General features: G+C 40.1%; 1 protein-coding gene across 1 annotated transcript in view; it reads left to right on the forward strand.

Annotated features, from left to right (window-relative positions):
* Positions 1 to 19,256, forward strand: part of LOC125237294 (fibulin-2-like) — a 59,383-nt gene that overhangs the window by 9,423 nt on the left and 30,704 nt on the right. Inside the window, exons 2-11 of the mRNA XM_048144284.1 lie at positions 695 to 872; positions 2,152 to 2,230; positions 7,031 to 7,153; positions 8,181 to 8,283; positions 11,039 to 11,172; positions 14,648 to 14,774; positions 15,597 to 15,758; positions 16,358 to 16,537; positions 17,332 to 17,481; positions 18,635 to 18,731. Of these exons, the coding sequence (XP_048000241.1) occupies positions 695 to 872; positions 2,152 to 2,230; positions 7,031 to 7,153; positions 8,181 to 8,283; positions 11,039 to 11,172; positions 14,648 to 14,774; positions 15,597 to 15,758; positions 16,358 to 16,537; positions 17,332 to 17,481; positions 18,635 to 18,731 (1,333 nt within the window). The remainder of the gene's footprint in view (positions 1 to 694; positions 873 to 2,151; positions 2,231 to 7,030; positions 7,154 to 8,180; positions 8,284 to 11,038; positions 11,173 to 14,647; positions 14,775 to 15,596; positions 15,759 to 16,357; positions 16,538 to 17,331; positions 17,482 to 18,634; positions 18,732 to 19,256) is intronic.

The raw sequence follows: 19,256 nt of genomic DNA on the forward strand, positions 1-19,256 counted from the left end.
TTTAACTTACTTAATATTTATGAAAAATTAAACCTCTAAGTAAGTATATTATACGTAGACAAACATCAATCAATATTCTGATCTAAACATAAGTTGAAACTTAAAAGAAATTTTGCGGTAACAGTAAAAATAATTAAATACTATAAATACATTTTGAGATCTTCAGTAAATCAGTAATTATAATACAGTTTCAAACTACTTACGTTTTTGAAACAACGCACAATTGTAGGGAAATAGAATTATTTAGTGCTAAGCGGCCACTGGCTACGCGCGGGAACGCGGAACCGTTTTAAACATGACCTGACCATGACGTAGAATAAGTTTATTGAAGTTAATTACGCATTTTATTGCTATTTTTTCTATTTGCGGATCCGCAGCGCTGGATCCAGCACTGGCTGCTGGATCCAGCAGACCAAAAAATGCGCTGGATCCAGCTGGATTGCTGGATGCTGGATCCAGCAATTGCAATCCCTAATCTTGGCTAAACCCTTTGAACTGTGATGTTAATTTTATGCACATTAGACATTTCAGAACTAAAATAAAGGGCACCATATTTATAAAAGAGCAAACTCCCATCTTAAAGGCCGGAATCGCACTTCCAGGTGTTGCAGGTGTCAATGAGCAATTCTTTCAAACGGAATAAGAATTTTCAACAATCATTAAAAAATCGTTCACCGACTTTTTTCTTTCCCAGGATTCGTGGACGACACAAGCATCCCCAGGATAACCAAACTATGCTGCGACCAGGGTACTTCCTACGCCAGACAGCACACGTCTGAAGACTGCTCATCATCAGCGCCACCTCCTGTGGCGCGGGACCTAGGTCCTCTGTGCCTGTATGCCATGGATGCTTGCTGCAAGCAGTATTTCCAGTAAGTATAGTTCATCATCAGATCTTGAAACACTTTCTCACCCTGCCAATACTTCAGATAATACAAATATCTTTAAGACATATGCTGCAAATTTTTGGTGAAAAGCTTCTAGAGACTTGAAAACAAGAGAAGAGGTTGTTGGCAAAGGTAAAAGTCAAAAGCGATGGAGTGATGAAAAGGAAAGAAGAAAAAGCAATGCAGGATATTAATCAATGGAGGCATTATACATCACAAAAGGTTTCTGGTTGATATCCTTTAGATATACAAAGTCTGATGTCATCAAGGAACATCCTATGCTAGACAGCACAAGTCTGAAGACTGCTCATCATCAGCGTCGCCTCCTGTGGCGCGGGACCTAGAGCCTCTGTGCCTGTATGCCATGGATGCTTGCTGCAAGCAGTATTTCCAGTAAGTATAGTGCATAATCAGTTCTTACCTTCACCATCAGACCTTAGGGACTCTTTCACATTACTAAACTCAGAGAAACTAAAGGTATTTATCTTTAAAATAATTGCAATTCTTCGGACACAGAAGCTCTGGGTGCGTAGCCGAATGGCACAAACGCTCACGAAACGAAACGCTAGTAGATATCTATCACTATCGCTCTTGCGTATTGGCGCGACAGAGCCGGACTACGTTTCGTTTTCGTTTGGCGTCGGAGAAATACCATTCAGCTACGGGGCCTGAGCTGTTTATGTGTAAGTACCTTGTATGTATGTATTATGTATAAGCTTTATTGTACATAAAGGAAACAAAAGAGACACAGTTACAGAGTCAGTAATATACAATGTAGGCGGACTTATCCCTTTGGGATCTCTTGAGCCGTATGAAAATAAGAAGACCAGAGGCTACTAATAATAATAGGGATGACGACTACTTAAAAAAATGGAATTCTGTTTAGTCCGTCAGTTAATAAGATCGTCCAAAAACACTGAACACATAATTTTCGCTTTTTCTATTTAATGAAAAAATACAGAGATATAGAGCATCAAAGTTCCGGAGTGGGGGCTTGTGATGTCACTTCTAAGTAAAAATTGTACCTAGGCGTGACGTCACGCGAAAGTTCAACGCACTGTACCGTCGTCATTTTTCGTTTACGAGAAAAAATAAAAAATACGTGTCTAAAATTCTTTGATAACCTAACTGACGGACTAATTAGTTTTTTTTAGTTGTCTCTCCTATTACGTCAGAAAGAGACCAATGAGATCCATTCAGACTTCTGACACCGTATTGTTTTGTATATTTTTCACTTCATAAAATGTTAAAATATTATTTTCAGAAAGAAAAAAGACTGCGATACAGGTCTGGAAATTGCAACGAGCACACAGAATTGTGATGGGACCAAAGACACAGCACAGGTAACGCCATTGACTCATTAAGTGATTAATATTAAATACAAAGAAAATTGGTGGTATGAGTAAATAGTTATAATAATATACCGTTGCGGATAGACAGATAGTATTTTATAATAAACTCTTGGTTTAAATAAATAAATATTACAGGACATTCTTACACAGATTGACTGAGTCCCACGGTAAGCTCAAGAAGGCTTGAGTTGCAGGTACTCAGACAACGATATAAATACTTATATAGGTACATAGAATACATCCATGACAGGAACAAATATCTGTGCTCATCACACAAATAAATGCCCTTGCCGGGACTGAACAATCTTAACCCTTAAATTGATAATTATACCCATATAATATGAATCGATTGAGAATTCGTCCTGAGCCAGTAGCCAAGAGTAGATATACCTACCACTCTATCATTCTTGCGTATTTGACGCGACGAGCTGTACGTCAGCAATTCCCGAATAGTTTGTACCGAAAATGTATAGAAATTTGGTAACAAAAAAGGAAGGTTTCATACAAACAACCTAGGACATTTTGGGAAACCTAGTGGATCTTGCTCAGCATCATGGACTCTATCAGCAATTTATATCAAAATCGGAGACGTGATCCAAATGTACAAACTATTCGGGAATTGCTCACGTATAGTTTGACAGAGAGCGTCACCGCTTGCTATCTTGCCGGGTACGTAACGGAAAACGAAACGCTCGTAGATATCTTTCTCTATCGCTCTTGCGTATTGGCGTGAGAGAGCCAGACTGCCTTTCGTGGCGTTTCGTTTTCGTTTCGCGTCGCAGAAACGCCATTTGGCTACTGCACCAGAAGATCCTGTAAAGGACAGCAGTCATGACGCCAAAAGACGTTCGATTTATTGCCAAAATTGAGGAAGTCGTTTATTTTTATATTTAACTTATGATTAGACATGATATGTTACAATATAACTAGTTATAGTTAAACATTGCTAAATATTGAAAATATAGATCTTGCCTGCAACACCTGCACATTGCACAAGGCTGTGCTTGAATCGCAGGATGCCACTTTTCCTGGATTGCCAGTTAAAATGATTATGCGCTAAAGAAAACTAAATTAACTTAATTAAATGTAAATTAAATTAATGCAAATATAGAAAAAGCTTGTTTGGTGCTTGTTCAACTCACTGTGCATTGTGGTTCCCATGCAATATCTTCGCCAATATACCTAACTATAACCATCAAAACTAAATTGAAACTATAATAGTAGAGTTACTTAATGAAATTAACCTAATTACCTAACATTCTCGCATTCTAGTATCAGTTAGCTAAACACGAAACTAGGTAATTAGAGTTGCTTATCTAAAGATAAGGGTCTAATGTAAGAAAGGGCTTAAGAGGATAAAGGGACCACACAAACGTATGTAGGTCTCATTTTCCTCCCCGGACATTAACATTTTACATCTTCAGAAAGATTTTAGGCCCTACGAGACGAGAGGTTGGCTCTTGGAGAGTCAGGAAGAACTTGGAGGTGGAAGAGCTAGTGGGCGAGCCCAACGTCATCGGCGAGAGTAAAGCTTCTCGTCTGCGATGGCTCGGCCATGTGGAGAGGATGGGAGAGGATCGTGCGGCCAAAAGAGCTCACTTGTGGCGATCTACTGAAAAACGGCCGGTCTGAAGGCCCAGGTACCGACCGATGGATCGATGAGGTCCAGAAAGACCTGTGTGACCTTCAAGTGACTGAGTGGCATCAGATCGCACATTAACATTTTGGAAAATAAAATTATGAAATCACGACGTTTGAGTTTTGTAAAGCCAATATCCAGAGATGATTGAATCGCTGGTGGCCTAGCTGTAAGATCGTGCTTCTTTCATTCCGAATGTAAGGTCGCGGGTTCGAACCTCGGCTCGTACCAATTAGTTTTTTTTTAACTTACTTATGTGCAAAATGTCATTTGATAATTGCCAGTCGCTTTTCGGTGAAGGAAACCATCGTGAGCAAACCGGACGAATCCCAATAAGGCCAAGTTACTTTTCGGGTTAGGTCAGATTGCAGTCGCTTTCGTAAAAGTACCTACCTACGTCAAAATATGGAGATTAGAGGGAGGAGCGATATCTTTAAGTATCAAATGTGCACATATAAAAGAGGAGATAGGTGGCGCGGCACTCGCTGGTACATAAGGATTTGACAATCTCTTAGCCTTCTCGGTAGTAACCCCGCCTACGGAGCAAGAGGTCCCGGGTTCAAATCCTGATGAGGGTTTTTTATATATTTTTCTACAGATATTTTTTCCTTATTTTATTATTATCCATAAATCTTGTTACAACATTAAAATTAAATTTATGCGAAAATAAAGGAAATTTCATTCGAAAGACTTACAACATTACCTAGGATGGGACAAACAATGTAAATAGACATATCATAAATAAAACAGTAACTAAACACAATTAAAATACACAAAAAGATAATTCAAATAAAATAAAAATAATAACAAAAAGACCGCTTGTCAGGATCGAACCTGGTTACATCTGCATACGAAGCAAGCGCACTACCACGGGACTACGTCTTGACATGTACAACTTGACGAAATCAGCCTACAGAAACGAACGTCTAATGTCATGTCATGTTCCTGTCCTTTGAGTGACACATGCGCTCCTAGCGGAGAGATTTGTAACTTCAGTTTAACACTGACAGCCGGTCATTTTTGCGACTGTTCTACTTCGACAGTTAGGCTTCCTTTAAACGTCAAAACTTGGGATTAGTTGTCAAAGCTTACCATAGACCAAAGAGGATCGAGTATTATAGAGAGTTACTGTCAAAGTAAAATATGTAATCACAGTGCATAGACTGCCATCTTTCGATACAAGCTTAAAACTTTTAAACCTCAGTTTTGACAATTTGGACCATATTGTTAGCTTGTTACTATGTGTTAAAATGACTAACTTAATATTAGCGCAAAGGTGTAACACCATCTAGGCCACCGTACCTTTTTATCTAGGGCTTTGAGGTACGTTTTTTTCTTCGACTTTATCCGTCTATACGGAGTTACATACGTCTTTGCCGTAGACTCATGAGCCGTAGCAAATGTAGAGATAACGCAAGGAGGATGATGATCCGGAGAGGAAAATGAGGTCTAACGTTTATATGAAGAATCCATTGTCCTGTAGCCTCTTAAGACATTTTGTTAGATTAGTGTCGTGGTAAATAAATATAAATTATGTCAGTGTCAACATCCTTATTCTATCGTATCGTAAATGTTTCATAATCTTTGAATAAACTAGTAATAATAGAACTCAAATAATGCGTAAATGGTTATGAAATGATGCTTATTAAATTCTTACAGTCCTTTCTATCACATAACAACAAACCTAACCACAAAATTAAAATTAAAAAAAACCCCCGACCACGACATAGTGGACCGATTTTCATAAAACAGGCTAAGAACACTCCCGACTAACTCAGCTTTCAAACAAAAAAAAACTACATCGAAATCGGTTCATCCATTCGGGAGCTACGATGCCACAGACAGACACAGACACACACACACACACACACACACAGACAGACAGACAAACAGACGGACAGACGGACAGATGGACAGACGGACAGACGGACAGACGGACAGACGGAAAGACGGACAGACGGACAGACGGACAGGCGGACAGGCGGACAGGCGGACAGGCGGACAGGCGGACAGGCGGACAGGCGGACAGGCGGACAGGCGGACAGACGGACAGACGGACAGACGGACAGACGGACAGACGGACAGACGGACAGACGGACAGACGGACAGACGGACAGACGGACAGACGGACAGACGGACAGACGGACAGACGGACAGACGGACAGACGGACAGACGGACAGACGGACAGACGGACAGACGGACAGACGGACAGACGGACAGACGGACAGACGGACAGACGGACGGACGGACGGACGGACGGACGGACGGACGGACAGACAGACAGACACGTCAAACTTATAACACCCCGTCGTTTTTGCGTCGGGGGTTAAAAATCAGCCTTGAGAATTTCAGAAAAATGAGTGTTTTTTTTTAAAACAGAAAAAAAATGGACCGACGGTCCGAACTACGTATTATGCAGACGTTAAACGTCGATACGAACTCTACATTGTCCCAAAGTTTCATCCTAGAGAAAATGAGGAAGGTCTGGCGGCTCTGGGCTTTTAGTTCATATGATGATGATGATGTTCATATCCTGTTATCCCTCATCAGGGACATAGGGCTCTCAGAAGGGATTTCCATTGTTCGCGGTCCAGCGCGGCCTCCTCCAGCTCCGCCCAGCCGAGGCCAGCTGATGCCGCCTCTTTTTCCACTGTGCTTCTCCAGGTGGTACGTGGGTGACCTTGCCCTCTTTTTCCGGGAATTTTCCAGGTCAACCCTTGCTTGGATAGGTTTAGCCTTCGTAAAACATGACCTATCCAGCGCCATTTCCGCAGCATAATTTCTTTGTCTAAAGGGTTTTGACCAGTCAGTCCCCATATTAATCGCGTAAAAAATACCCATGTTACAAAAAAAGTAGGATGGACAACTTTGAATAAAATGGCACAACTCTAGATGACATAACTTGATTCCTTCTGTCACCGGATGTCCCGGAACGAAGAGCAAATGCTTCGGTGTCGCCATAGGAAGCATTTAGGTATGCGAGCGTGTTGCTTCTGTTATTTGTGTTAAACCTATAGCCACAGATCCTCCAGCTCCGCCCAGCCGAGGCCAACTGATGCCGCGTCTTTTTCCACTGTGCTTCTCCAGGTGGTACGTGGGCGACCTTGCCCTCTTTTAGTTCATATACAATGGTTTTTTATCTGTTTCTCAGACATGCTGTAACGAGTGCAGAAGAGGAGTAGAAGCAGCAAACAGCGGTAGCTCCTGTACAGCGCCTGAGGGCGAGAGTCAGGACCAATTGCTGTCTGGAGACGCCTTTAAGCAGTGTTGTGTGGTAATGCTCTTAGTCTAACCAGGGTTCGGATACCGGTTAAAATTTCAAACCGTTATCATGTACTTGCGGCAAAACCTTTAAATTTCGTTTTCGTTCGAATAACCGCTATTTTTAAACCGGTTTTTGGGGACTTTCATAAAGCTTTCGTTCGACTAATCGGTTTAGAACAAAATAAACCGGTTTATTCCGCAGCATTATAGGTAATACTGTTCTAACCAAACATAAAAGTCGCTGCGTGAACGTAGGTATTTACGCGGTGCCGGCGCGTCTCGACGCTCGTCGAATAAACCGGTTTATTTCGGTTAAAATAAAGTTCTCATAACGTTCCCGTTCTTCCGGAGTAAAATCGAAATAAACCGGTTTTAACCGGTAAAAAATAAACCTTGAGTCTAACAATATGCCTTTAGAAATCCTCAGACTATAGACTTGGGCTTCAACCTATTTGTACCGAAGTTACTTTTAACAGATGTTACAGATGTAGGTAGTTCGAAAAAAAATGTCCTTCGTTTTTTATGGAAACGTGCGAACGTTCATGTTATTTCAGTCAGTCTCAGTACAAGACGTACTGATTATGGAAAAGCTTTTCGTTACATGTGTAGGTGTGTATTACTCGCTATGGATTACAATTTTACGGCAAAAACATTTGAAGGCGACAAAAAAAACGACGGGGTAACAAAATCGACAGCGAAATCTAGATGTCTACCTTCTAATTTTATTATATTTTAATGGCGACCTGGAGAACGTCCTGAAATAATTTTTGGCCAAGATGAAATAATAAATAGAGTTCTGTATCAGTACTATCAGTATAATTTAACGTAATATTCCATGCTTTATGCGCCCACTACCGGACAAGTGGACATCGCAACCCTCTTCTCATGCACCAGACGGCTCAGGGTTATAGATATAAGGGACTTTGATAGTTTCGCACATGTATGCAGATTTCCTAACGAAGTTTGCTTCGCCAAAAGAATCAATAAAAACAATAAATTAACGCGGAAATTCTTTTCATTCTTTTCCTTATTTTCAGAAAACTGTTGACCACAACAAGAAGATGCACATAGAGCCTCTGAACCACACCACAGCGGGCAAACCAGCGCCTCATGTGTACCCCGCCATACCTTCATCTAAAGGTACGTGAACTAAATAAAGAGCTTGAGGTGAAACCCTAAGGCAATGCACTTGCGCCGTAGCCGAATGGCATTTCTGCGACGCAAAACGAAAACGAAACGCCGCGAAATGTAGTCTGGCTCTGTCGCGCCAATACGCAAGAGCGATAGAGATATACAAAAAAAATACAAAAAGTTTATTTCATTACCAGACATAGATAAAATATAGGATTAAATAGTAGGTATAGTTACATTCAGAGATAAAATACAGTATGGTTAGCAATAGCCCTCACACTAGGTCAAGCCTGTGACGTGGGGGCTCAGTGAAGTACCAGAAGATTAATCAAAATGGCGATGCGAAGAATACAGATATAGCGAGAGTTTACAATGAATCTTACCTAAACTAAAACTAATTATTTATTAAGCTAATGATCAATTTCTGCAACTACTTTAGGAATGATATAAACTGTGCAAAGTGTCGGAGTGAGTCTGATAGTGTGTGTGTGTGTGTGTGTGACTGTGTGTGTGTGTGTATCTACGAGTGTTTCGTTTCGTGAGCGTTTGTGCCATTCGGCTACGTAGCCAAGTTCCATGAAAAGAGAGTAACCGATAAGCTTTCCGCGATCGAAACGAACAGAAGATAGTCGCTCCTTTTTTAGAGTTCCATAGTCAACTAGGAACCCTTATAGTTTCGCCATGTCTGTCTGTCTGTCCGTCCGTCCGTCCGTCCGCGGATAATCTCAGTGACCGTTAGCACTAGAAAGCTGAAATTTGGTACCAATATGCAATAATCTAAACATCCAAATTATAAACAAATCAATTATTTTTGCAGTCGGTACCAGACCTGTTCGTCGCCTTGCTATTGCCTGTTTGCCCCACCCAACCATACGCAGGCTGGCACCGACTCCAAAAATAATTGATTTGTTTATAATTAGGATGTTTAGATTATTCCAATACGATAAGAAATCTGAATTCAAAGGTTTATTATTTTTTGCTTTTTAGTTTCTCCGTGTTTTGTAACGCGCTTATTTTTGAAGGCGGTTTTATTTTTTGTTAAAAAAGTTTATTTATTTGTTGATTTTTAGTGGTTCCTATTGATATTATATGTATCAGTCCGAATACATGTACACTAGTGAAAGAATTATCCTTTAACTCCTAACCATTGAGGAGTTGACCTTCCATCATCAGCTCAGCCACATAAAATTATTACCATCAGGCGTAAATACTGGTTTACCTTTGAAAAATACACTTAAAACATTACATGTGCCTATAACATTTGAAGAGTTCCCTCGATTTCTCCAGGATCCCATCATCAGACCCTGAGTTGGTGCCAATGGGACCATCTCGGGGTTATACCCGTTCGACCAAAAAAAAAATTTGAAAATCGGTCCACAATTCTCGGAGATATCGAGGAAAATACATACAAAAAAAAAAAAAACATTCAGTCGAATTGAGAACCTCCTCCTTTTTGAAGTCGGTTAAAAATATGAAAAAATCACAAAATTAGAACTTTATAAAGGCTTTCTAGGAAAATTTTCAACTTGATAGGTTTAGTAGTTTTTGAGAAAAATACGGAAAACTACGGAACCCTACACTGAGCGTGGCCCGACACCTTTCTTTAGCACTTATAGCTTAAGAACCCTATAATATCCTGAAAATTCCTAGTACTTAGTAATATATAAATAATTGAGACTAAGAGGAACTTACAGAAATATGACACCACGAAACATTAGGTCGGTCGAGAAGTCTCTGTGGAGATTCAAGGTTTGAGTGATCCCATGATGAGGGATTTACACCATTCTCAGTGGACTATGAGAGCACTAGTTTTTCTATACACTAGGTACCTAATATTTGGTAATATACAAATCGTTATTATAAATGAATGAGAGTAACTGTTGACAGAAAGTTGTGTGACAGCAATATGACAGTCACTATCAAAGATAAACTTTTAATTAAACACAAAACCATATAAACTAGTAAGATCTAAAACAATAACATGAAAACTAAACTAAACCTATGAATAAAATTAAACCTATAAATAAAACTAAATAACAAACTAAAACTTACCTACAAAAACACCCCTGTTATAAAAAGAAAACCCCTTCTAATAGGTCGGACTGCGGCATGGACCCCATGACGCTGGCGGCGTTTCCTCTTTGTATCGCCAGTGAGATGCGCGTCACCAAGAATTTTATATATAATTTTGTATATAAGATTCTTGCGCGTCACTATCATGCATTGCGATCTCTTTCCTCTGTCAGAAATGCATAGAAATGTGACTTTCATCAGAGATAGTAGAAACAAGTAGAAGTTTTTTTTCTAAGTCTGTGGGATTGATAAAAAACCAATCTAAAACAGTGGTCAAAATATTTCTGAAGTTTGCTGTCATACATGTATTTTCGTTTTAATTTTAGTGATTTTGAGAGGCTGAACATTTTTTTAAATATTTCTCATCCATACTATAATAACATTATAAATGAAAAGTGTGTGTGTTTGTTTGTCCGTCTTTCACGGCAAAACAGAGCGACGAATTGACGTGATTTTTTAGGTGGAGATTATGTGAATATAGTTGCAGGGATAGAGAGTGACATAGGCTACTTTTTGTCTCTTTCTAACCCCCCATTTTCCTAAAATGGGGAGTGGAAGTTTGTATGGAGTATTCCGCAATTTTTGCGAGCGAAGCCGCGGGCAAAAGCAAGTGGTATAATAAATATAAAAGTTTCGTGTACCGATAAGATAGCTTATATTAAAGTGTAATGTCATCAACTGTATTTTTCAGAAGTATCATCTCTGTGCGAAGAGTATGCTCCGAACGAGTTGTGTGCCCACCACTGCATCCCTGTACCAGAGTCGTATAAATGTGAATGCAACCCAGGATACAAGCTCATGCCTGATGGAAAGAACTGTAAAGAGGTATGTAGTCTGTTATCCTTTAGGTCGCTATGTGTTTCTCATTGAGTATAACTTTATTTTTATACCACACGGTAGCAAACAAGCTTACGAACCGCCTGATGGGAAGTCACCGTAGCCTCTGGACGCATGCAACTCCAGCGCATTGCCGACCATTTATAATCTGATCGACCCTCGGGAAAACCTAGTATGACTTTTTTTTTATACTACGTCGGTGGCAAACAAGCATACGGCCCGCCTGATGTAAAGCGATCACCGTAACCTATGGACGCCTGCAACTCAAACAGTGTCACATGTGCGTTGCCACCCCATTAGAAAATTGTACATTCCATGTTGCTGTGTTAAGTACACAGCAAAAAGGAGTGTACAAGTTCTAAGGAGGGTTCGGGTTGCTGACGACTCAAAGGACAATAGACGGAACAAGTTAGTTCCGTCTTCTTCTTCTTCTTCTTCTTATCGTGTCGAGGTTCCTTTCTTAATACAGTAGATGCCCAATAGACAGCAGCATTAACAGCCCTGGCTACAGCCAGCGCTACAGCGTCTCTAAGCCCTCTATGTTGATAGAGATGACCGTCAATGCTGGCTCTGAGAAGTGCCGTTGATCGTTGAGAAGAAGAAGACTACAATAGTCTTTGCACCTGGGGCCCATTTCTCAAAACTGAAAGCTACAAGTTACAAGCGGAAGTCTCTTTCCAACTTGTCATGTTAGGCATTTGACTACCAATTGTAACTTGTAGCTTCGAGAAATGGGCCCCTGCACTGAGAGAAAATACAACCAGTTTTCATGTTCGTTCAACAAGTTTTTTGGTTAAAATAGCGCCTACATGCTCTTTGGTTCAAACAACAAGCTACTTGTCATTTGAATCGGCAATATATTTGAATCAACAAGTCGATTTTATAAAAACACATACCTGACACATATTGTTTTAAACATACGTTTGGCTGATTCAAACGGATAAACCGCAACAAGTCGAACTTGTTAAATTCACAATGCAAATTTCTCTCAGTGTGGCGGGGATCATCTCTAGATGTATCATATTGTGCACTCGGAGATGGTATCCGCCATATCTGTCCCTTGATTTTAGAAGAAAATGTTCAAAAGGGCCTATGCGCTGTTGGTACGGCCCCACGTACGCCCCAAAGGAACCGGACCCCATGGTCTTGTAGAATGAAATACAAATAATAATTAACCCTTTAACGCTCAAAATTTTTTTTCTGTTTTTTTCTGTTTTCAAGCACATAAATGAGTTCTTAGGAGTAATATGAACCACAGAAAAATAATAAAAAAAATATTTTGTATATTATGTTTTAGAAAACATATGCTAAGAATACTTGACATTGCCCAACTTTCAGCAAATAACTGTTGATAACCAATGTTCAGTATCCTTGACATTGCGAACCTATTAGAGAGGTAAGTAATTTAAAAAAAATGAGTTTTTATGTAAAAAGTATTTATGGACTAACTTAAAACGTGTAAATACAATTTATATTCACTTCTAGAGTCAAGACTAAGCTAAGTTGGCAGTGATTTTTATAGCTCCACATGTTCAAGGGTTAAGTAACCGTCATCATTTCATTGAAGTTTGACGTGTAAACGACACTTGTGGAGTTTGTGCCATCAAAAGAGCTGTCAACTTACCTTGGTTTGACACGAGGCATAGTCTTAATTTGCAATTTGAACCCAAAATGTTCGTTTTTCCTATTTCGCAATACCTACATGTGCCGTAAAAGACATACACCAGCAAGAGTCATGTCATGTACCATGGTACCTAGTGAACTACAGATCTTGAAACTCGTGTCTTTTTTACATTATTCCAGCATTTTGCCACGGCTTTTGAAAGCCTGGAGTCCGCTTTTGGCAACCAATCACAGGTTTTGGCGTAGAGACTAGTTTCATGGAAGCGAATGCCTGTGCTTCCACCCCAGAGGGTAAACTAGGGCTAGTTGGGATTAGTCCGGTTTCCTGAAGATGTCTTTCTTGATAGTCTAGAAACTACCGTTTGCCTTTCTGACAAATGCAATAGGTTAGGCTTAGCCCTGTGTTTTAGCAGCTTAATAGCTAGTTGTAATGTCTGTAAAGCCTAGCGGTAAGAGCGTGCGAATTTATTTCAATCTGGAAGTTGCGGAGACACAATCATTCGATATTAGCTGGTCGCTTTACGCTGAAGAAAAACGTTTTAAGGAAACCGAATGAATCCCAGAAAAGTCTAGTCTGGTTTTGTGAAAGCTATTGCTTATACCAATCATTGAGATTAGTAAATGCCACAAACCACGATAGTTCAAAAATAATTATGACTGCTAGTTGTAATCTAAATTTCTTTAGGGGCATGGTCTTTTCAGTAGCAGCTGCTTGTTTCCGATACAGTAAAACATTGAAACAATTCAGTGAAACACTGAAAATTTCAGATAAGCCAGCACGTACATATACAAAAAAAACTTTAGAAACCTCATTTCTTTGTTTTGTTTTTCGAGAAATATTGATGTCTGCCTCGTATTCTTTCATTGAAAATGAGTGTCAGTAAAATCGCTTTGAGTGTTTATGTTCTTGGTTTTTGTCGGCAGAAAGTGTTCTTAGTGATAGAAAGGTTGATAATTTAAACACTGGCAATGAGATTTATTAGGGTAGTTCTCAAATTACAGGGTTACAGCCGTTTTTTTTTCAACTGAGAAAACGAAAAGGTGCTTGGCTTCATCATCTGAACTAAATGTAGTCCCTTAAGAACATATTATGTTATGGTATCTCGGTTCTGATCTCGCAATTGAAATGTCAGATTGATTTGTATGCCCTTCATCATTGCTACCAGATCAGGGGGTGTTATTATAGAGGCTCGAACTCCAGAAGTTCATCAATTCAACTCATTTCATTTTGCTCTAAGGTCAAAAAATACACAAAAACACATGCATCCTTCAAAAAACAGCCACGCACAGTGTCAATATATAAAACACATTACAAATAAATAGATTATATCGAAGCAAACATAAAAATGTATATATGATGCGTCTTCACTCATGGTAACTTTATCTTCGCAATGTTAAAATTACTTAACAGCCTAACAATAATCTACTTTGTTCATAGCGGCGCAATGCTAAGTATACTTAACATGCGTGCCAATAAGTACATTTCTAAGAATCTCGCAAAGCTAAGCATACTTAACACGCATATTTGTAGCTCAGTCTTGTGTTCATTAGGCGTCTATATTGTTAGAAATATATAATAACATAAAGAAAATATACTTAATAACACATTGTAATGGTGTGTAAATAAATATCTTTATTATAAATATTTTTTTAGAAATTTATAATTTTCTAGTGTCTCAAGGCTGATTGATGTCACTTCGTGATCCTGACAATAACTTTTGAAATATATGCGCCTGGGCAATTATTTAACTTGTCCAGGATACGTTAGGGTTTACACTATCATATTATTCATAAAAGTACTGAATTAAAGTGAAAATTTAAAGGGTTAAAATCTTTACAGGTGACAAAGAATCGCTGCAAACCGCGAAACCCTTGCCAGCATAAGTGTTACGACAACGGTGGAGAAGATGTCCAGTGTTCTTGCAAACGGGGGTACGAGCTGATGGCTGATGGAAAAAGTTGTCAAGGTAAATTCCAAGCTTTCTTATTCTTTTCTGGTTTTCTTTACTGGCTTGTCTTGTTACTCTTGGAAATCTTAAAGCCCACTGTTAGATTAAAAGTAAATAAGTTTATTTCAAATGTTTATTTCTTTTATCGCCGACTGTACCTTTCTTTCAACAGTCATCTACTGCTCTCAGAGTCGTTTTAAAAACCCCTTTTTCGATGGGTATACGACGTTTCATAACAGAGTGCCTATGACCACCTTTCTGCTCCATCATCAGATCAGCTCCATGATACCATAATATTGCATTGTCACGTGATTTACATATGTGTGCAAAATTTCAGCTCAATCGGAATCCGGGAAGTGGGTCAAATTTAGCTTCTATATTTTGACCCAAACTAACAAGGAAAGTTAAATAAAAGCTTGTAAAAACGACAGAGCGTCATATAACTGACAGGTTGATATCTTCCGACGAACTGACAACCAGTTACAAGATTAAATTGTCCCTTGAATGGTCACGCACAGTTCGGCGTCACAGAAGAATTTCAACGTACTTAGTGCGTTTTCACATTATCCGATCCGATATCCCATACATTGAAGTCGCCATCTTTGATTTTAGCCTTTGAAATCCTTCCGACATCCGATATCGGATCGGATAATGTGAAAACGCACTTACGCGGTTTCGGAGTGCACTGTCAAGGTTTTCATGAGTCCAACAGTTTTAGAAGGTGATTTGATACGCATCAACTCATTACCTCTGTAATTACATTATTGAGTTTATCTGACGTGCTTTGACAACACAAAACCTGATAAGTTTTTAGAGCTAATGGCTTCTTTTCAATTTCAGATATAGACGAATGCACACACGATCCGCCTGTGTGCCTCTCCGGCACGAAATGCTACAACGTCCACGGCTCCTACAAGTGCATTCCTGTGAAGAATCATGCTGCTGAGAAGGGCCAGTGTCCTCCAGGGTTCACCAGGAATCTGGTTAACTTTGCTTGTGACGGTGAGTGTCCTGAATTGTATTCTACAGTATTTATGCGTGCTTGGTACGAATTGGTATAACTTTTCCATCCTAATGGCAGTGAGGGCCATTGTCCAGGTATTTACACTTTTTATCAAAGAATCTGTTTCTCCTTTTGGCCTTATCTTATTTTTATTTAGAGTTAGCTCTTCTAATCAATTTTCAGCAGTTATATCTGTTCCGAGTCGTCTTAGGGCCTAGAATCTAAATTCTTATTCTGACGTATTGGTGGGATAGAAAGGGACAAACAAACTTTATCGGCTTGATAACTTTAGTGAACGCTTATGAATAAGGAGGTTATTCTATAGGTCTTTCTTAACTACAGACATCCATGTAAGTCTGGGTCGTCCATGGCCACTCTTCTTCGGTTCATTCCGAACGATAATGTTATATATCGATCCATGTAGAAAAGAACCTAAGTAAATGACCGGTAAGTATGTTCCACCTGGAAGAAGCGTTTGCTGCTTTAAACCAGTGAGCGACGAAGCTATTTACATTTTATGGTAAAACATACAGATTTTTTTTGATGTTTTTTGGTCACATGGTACAATTTGGAAAAATAACCTTCTCTCTCTTCCCAGATGTCAACGAATGCCTCCTCCCGAACCCTCCCTGCCCGTCATACCTCTGCGAGAATACGATAGGAGGGTATAAGTGCGACGGCGTATCGGGAGACCCGGCTAACCTGGCCAACAGACCGAGAGTGGCTGAAGAGAGATGCCCCACTGGATTCAAGACTGGCATGAATGAGGAGTGTGATGGTTAGTGGTTATAACTCATTTCAAGGTCTCCTATCACACCCCCCTTGTCTATCGTATTTACGCGATTACTCTATAAGTGTGATAGTCTGTCAGGAGAACCGGCGCACCTGGCCAATAGACCGAGAGTGGCTGAAGAGAGATGCCCCACTTCAAGACTAGCATGAATGAGGAGTGTGATGGTTAGTGGTTACTCATTAACTCATTTCAAGGTCTCGTACTCCGACCGAGCTCATATAACCCGGCAACCTTCAAATCAAGAGTGAACAGACACCTGGGCGAGCTCACTCCATCGTAGGCCTCGTCCTTGCCTTTGGCTAGTCTGTGGCCAAGGGTAAGCCCATTTATAATATTAATGAGGAGTGTAATGGTAAGGATCAGATTATCAATTTATATCAAGAAACTAAACTTGGCTGGCGAAGGACGACCGAAGAGAGGTATACCGTATTACGTGTGTTAGATGAACTCTGACATTTAATTATTTGGAGTTTATGGTTTACCGTATTGTCCGTGTAATTGATATGCCGAAAACTTCAAACAGGTAGGCAGGCATAAGCTTATAAGTGGATTGCAGAATTTTATAGGCCTCTAGAATCGATCAACAATCGCTATAACTATTCAGATAATTAACAGCTTATATCTATGAGATTGATTTCATATCTTGAACTATAAGAAATGCCTGTTACTTGTGATGCGTGACTATTCCCATTAAAATTTTATGTGCACTGTCTAGTGGGACAAAGTGTTAAAGTCCAGAGCTAAGAATTGAATGTGTTTTCACGATTTTACTTTTTCAGATGTGGACGAGTGTGCAGAGCACAAAGACGATTGCAACCATCTCTCCCAGTTCTGCATCAACACCCACGGCTCCTTCTACTGCCAGGATCAGGCTTCCAAATACTGCCCGCCGGGATTCAAGATTAACCCTCGGACGAACAGATGTGAAGGTAATTTTCTCCTTCTAGTTCCTACCCGTTATCATCATCATCATTTCCGCCGTTTGTTTACTCACTGCTGACACACCTCGGATACCGGCGATCTAATATTTGAAAGAGGCGCCTTCCTAGCACACTAAGCTCGTGTGAGTGAACGCGTACCATGCTTGTATGAGTTAAATATGACAAGTGGACTGTTCGCGTTTTTGACAGGCGGTGACTGTGAGGTAACCGAGAGGGGGTGGGCGGCACTTCTAGCGGGGAGCGGGAGTGGCCATACTGTACGATAGTGTTCTTTATTATACTGTGCTGCTGAGCGTAGGTTTTGTGTACGCCATTTATCCCGGTCTTGAACTAGTCTCAATCCAGAGGTGCACCTAGCTTTTTTTTTAAATATTCTTACACAGATTGACCAAGTCTCATCCTTATCCCTTGTTAATCGTTATGAAGGGTTGTCTTCCTCGTCCATTCTCTTCTATATTTGTTACAAGTTTTTATTCTCCTTGCCTTGTTAGTATGTTAGTTTGGATGAAGACAAACGTAGAAGCTGAATTTGTCCTGCTTCCCGGTTTTCGATTGAGCTGAAAATTTGCACACATAAATATGTGTTAATCACGTGACAACGCAATATTATGGTATCATGGAGCTGATCTGATGATGGAGCTGAAAGGTGGTCATAGGAGATACGACGATACGATACGATTGGGATACGACGTTTCATAACAGAGTTGTTATGAAACGTCGTATCCCCATCGAGTAACGGATTTTTAGAAACGTATAGGAGAGCAGTAGACGACTGTTCAAAGAAAGGTACAGTTGGCTATAAAAGCTTGTGCCAAAAAAGATATTTTTGCAAAAAATTATTATCTCAGCACTTACTTCCTTCTTCTGCAGATGCTCTTTCACACGATCCATCGCTGTTAGAGTAGTGAGTTTTCCTCCCTTCATCTTCTCGGGCTTAGGTTGCTAAAAACCGGTATTCGGACTGTTTTAAATACGGAAAAAATATGAGAAGCAGGAGGAAAATATGTCCGGTTGCTTCAATATTGTTTGATAGTTAAACATGTCTGTCAATGTTTGCCACAAATGGTCTAATGATCAATCTTGAACTGCGACCTTAGATCGAAAGAGAGTAGGTACATATCGTAACTTTATTCTGTTGCAGATATCAACGAATGCGAAGACGAAGAGTTATGTGGAGATTTGGCCTGCACCAATCTGTTAGGACAATACACGTGCCAAGCGAAACGGGACAGGAAAAAGTGAGTAGCCACATTTTTCTAGTTCTTCTTCTATCTACAGAAGACAGAAGCAACAACCTCTTTGCTGCTCGCGTGATGCCAGCCTGGTCGCCAGACGCCAAACGCCGCGTAAATGCAATCTATCTCTATCGCTCTTGCGTATTGGTGCGACAGAGCCAGACTGAATTTCTGTCGTCGCCGAAATGCCATTCGGCTGCGGGGGCTGACTTTAATGGATGCCGCTGCCATTGTGTGTCTTTTGTTTATATGTATACATTTTTCGCAGTTCTACAATGTGAGCGATAAATATTTATACGTGCAGCTATTATTTTCGTAAATATCCTGTGATGTTTCCGTGTGATGTATTTCAACTGTACAGTGTTTTCTTATTGTGGGCACACCTCAGACCCTGGCGATCGAGGCACGTTCCTAGCACACATTCTAAGCTCGTGTAGGTGAATGCGTACCATGCTTGTATGAGTGAGATATGACAGGTCGACTGTTCGCATTTTTGACAGGCGGTAACTGTGAGGTAACCGAGAACGG

Source organism: Leguminivora glycinivorella, chromosome 21, assembly GCF_023078275.1.
Source record: "Leguminivora glycinivorella isolate SPB_JAAS2020 chromosome 21, LegGlyc_1.1, whole genome shotgun sequence".
NCBI lineage: Eukaryota > Metazoa > Arthropoda > Insecta > Lepidoptera > Tortricidae > Leguminivora > Leguminivora glycinivorella.